At 36.1% G+C, this 1,944-nt stretch overlaps 1 protein-coding gene across 4 annotated transcripts in view; it reads right to left on the reverse strand.

The window, feature by feature from the left end:
• The window catches only part of LOC107711867 (sodium-dependent phosphate transporter 2-like), a 40,404-nt gene that overhangs the window by 17,026 nt on the left and 21,434 nt on the right, over nucleotides 1–1,944 (reverse strand). For all 4 annotated transcript variants that reach the window (XM_016516938.1, XM_016516936.1, XM_016516937.1 and 1 more), the window contains exons 5-6: nucleotides 1,146–1,242; nucleotides 814–933 (exon numbers count right to left, since the gene is read on the reverse strand). In XM_016516938.1, coding sequence (XP_016372424.1) covers nucleotides 814–933; nucleotides 1,146–1,242 — 217 coding nt within the window. The remainder of the gene's footprint in view (nucleotides 1–813; nucleotides 934–1,145; nucleotides 1,243–1,944) is intronic.

Consider the following 1,944-nt stretch of genomic DNA (forward strand, 5'->3'; position numbering starts at 1 on the left):
GAGTAATAATATTACCCAAATTTTATTAGTAATGCGTTATACTACTGCGTTACAGCAAAAAGTAATATACTACTGTAATATTATTACTTTTGTAATGCGTTACTCCCAACACTGTCCATGAACATGATTTCTGCCCGAGTCCCGTCAGATTGCATCGGCTGTGGGGATGAAGACAACAACTCCCATGATTCCACACTCAGTCACGGTGTCATCAAACTACGCCTTTGTCCATTTGTTTATTTTGAATACGCGCCCTCTAGCGGCGAAAATTACATATTGTGCCTTTAAGACACTTCTCTCAATCAAAACATGTGAGCAGCCAATCTTGCACTGAGAAAGGTACATCGACTGCACAAAGTCCATGTGACTCATCTGGGAAAAAAACTGTGATGTTCTCAAATAAACAGCTTCAGTTTATTTGCTTTTCATTTCTCTCAGCGTCAGTCGAACGCAACATGGGCCCACAAGCCAGAGCCAGCAAAATATAGTCTTTACATTACAGAGTGCCCCAGTAGAGCAGAGCAGCAGATGTTCCTTCCCCTCCTGAGCTGGTGAAGATGCCTCATGCTGAGTCACATCTTTGATTTTTTACAAAGCTAGATTAAAGATAACATCTAACTAAATGGCCATATGTCAAAAACACGTGGATCACACAATTTCTGCAAATGTAATTAGTAATACCAACTGTCCTCAGATAATTGAGTCCTAATTGGAAAAAGAAATAGAAAATTTAGGACAAACACAGAGATCTGACACAGACATTAAAAACACCTAAAGTCACAAGCCTGCGGGAGGGATAAGGACAGTACATACTTGCTATTTTCCTTCTCATCCAGGGGCAAACAAAAATCCAGACCAGACCGGCACATACCAGAGCACCAGCCAAAGTAATGAGGGCAACAGCCCAGACAGGGAGCATCTCCAAGCCCAGTACTGCACAATAAAGAAAGAGCGTGACACACTCACACACATAAATACATTTAAAACCAATCCAGTGAATTTATCTTGATAGAAAAGGTATTTTACATGGGAAGCTATCTTAAAACAATGTTGAAAACATGGCCTATTCAGTCACAACAAACAAACTTGTGTCTGATCAAGGACATCTTTTGGGTGAATGTGTTATCACTTCAAGACAGGCTTACCGGGAGCTCCAGTGTACATGATGGAGAAGGTGTTGATTCCGATGGTTGATGCGTAGAAGAGGGGCAAAGCGCAAAGACCATTGGGAACAGGGTCATCCTGTAAAGGACAGATCACAGAAAGAGCTTAAACTCTGTATATACGACACAGATGCCATGAATAAGAACAAAACGCATCCAATGTTACATTTATTGCTAATTTTTTGTTTGTTTATACATTAAAGTCACTGTAATTCTTTAGTAAAGTTAGATGCAATATTTTGCAGCTTAAATTATCCATGGTTGCTTACAATTTAGGCGAAGCACATTTCAGTGTTTAGTTTTTATATAGAATTTAGTTTAGATTATAGATTTTAGTTTTATTTATATAGAACTATAGCATTTGTCAATATTTTGAATGAGCTTTTATTTTTATATTACCAGTATTTTATGCGTTAATTTTAATTAGAATTTTTAATATTGCTGTTTAGTAGGGATGCACGATATTGGATTTTTGCCGATATCCGATATGCTGATATTTTTCAACTAATTTTGACCGATACCAATATATTTCCTTTTGTTTGGAAACAAGTCTTTTCGGTGCAGAAATTATAAGCAAAATATTTTAAATTTTGGTTAGTTTTTAACAAGAACTTATCTGTTAGAATTAAATAAACAATAATTAAGGTTTTTGACAGTACATTGAAGCTTTGAAAATAACTATAAATAAACTATATATCAATCGCTGCATTTTTTCCCCAGAAAGATGCAGTGTTAACTCTAACATTTTATTTTAAGATTTAACATTTGTAAAGGGTCTACA

This window comes from Sinocyclocheilus rhinocerous, unplaced genomic scaffold, assembly GCF_001515625.1.
Source record: "Sinocyclocheilus rhinocerous isolate Xijiao unplaced genomic scaffold, SAMN03320098_v1.1 scaffold988, whole genome shotgun sequence".
Taxonomy (NCBI): Eukaryota; Metazoa; Chordata; class Actinopteri; order Cypriniformes; family Cyprinidae; genus Sinocyclocheilus; species Sinocyclocheilus rhinocerous.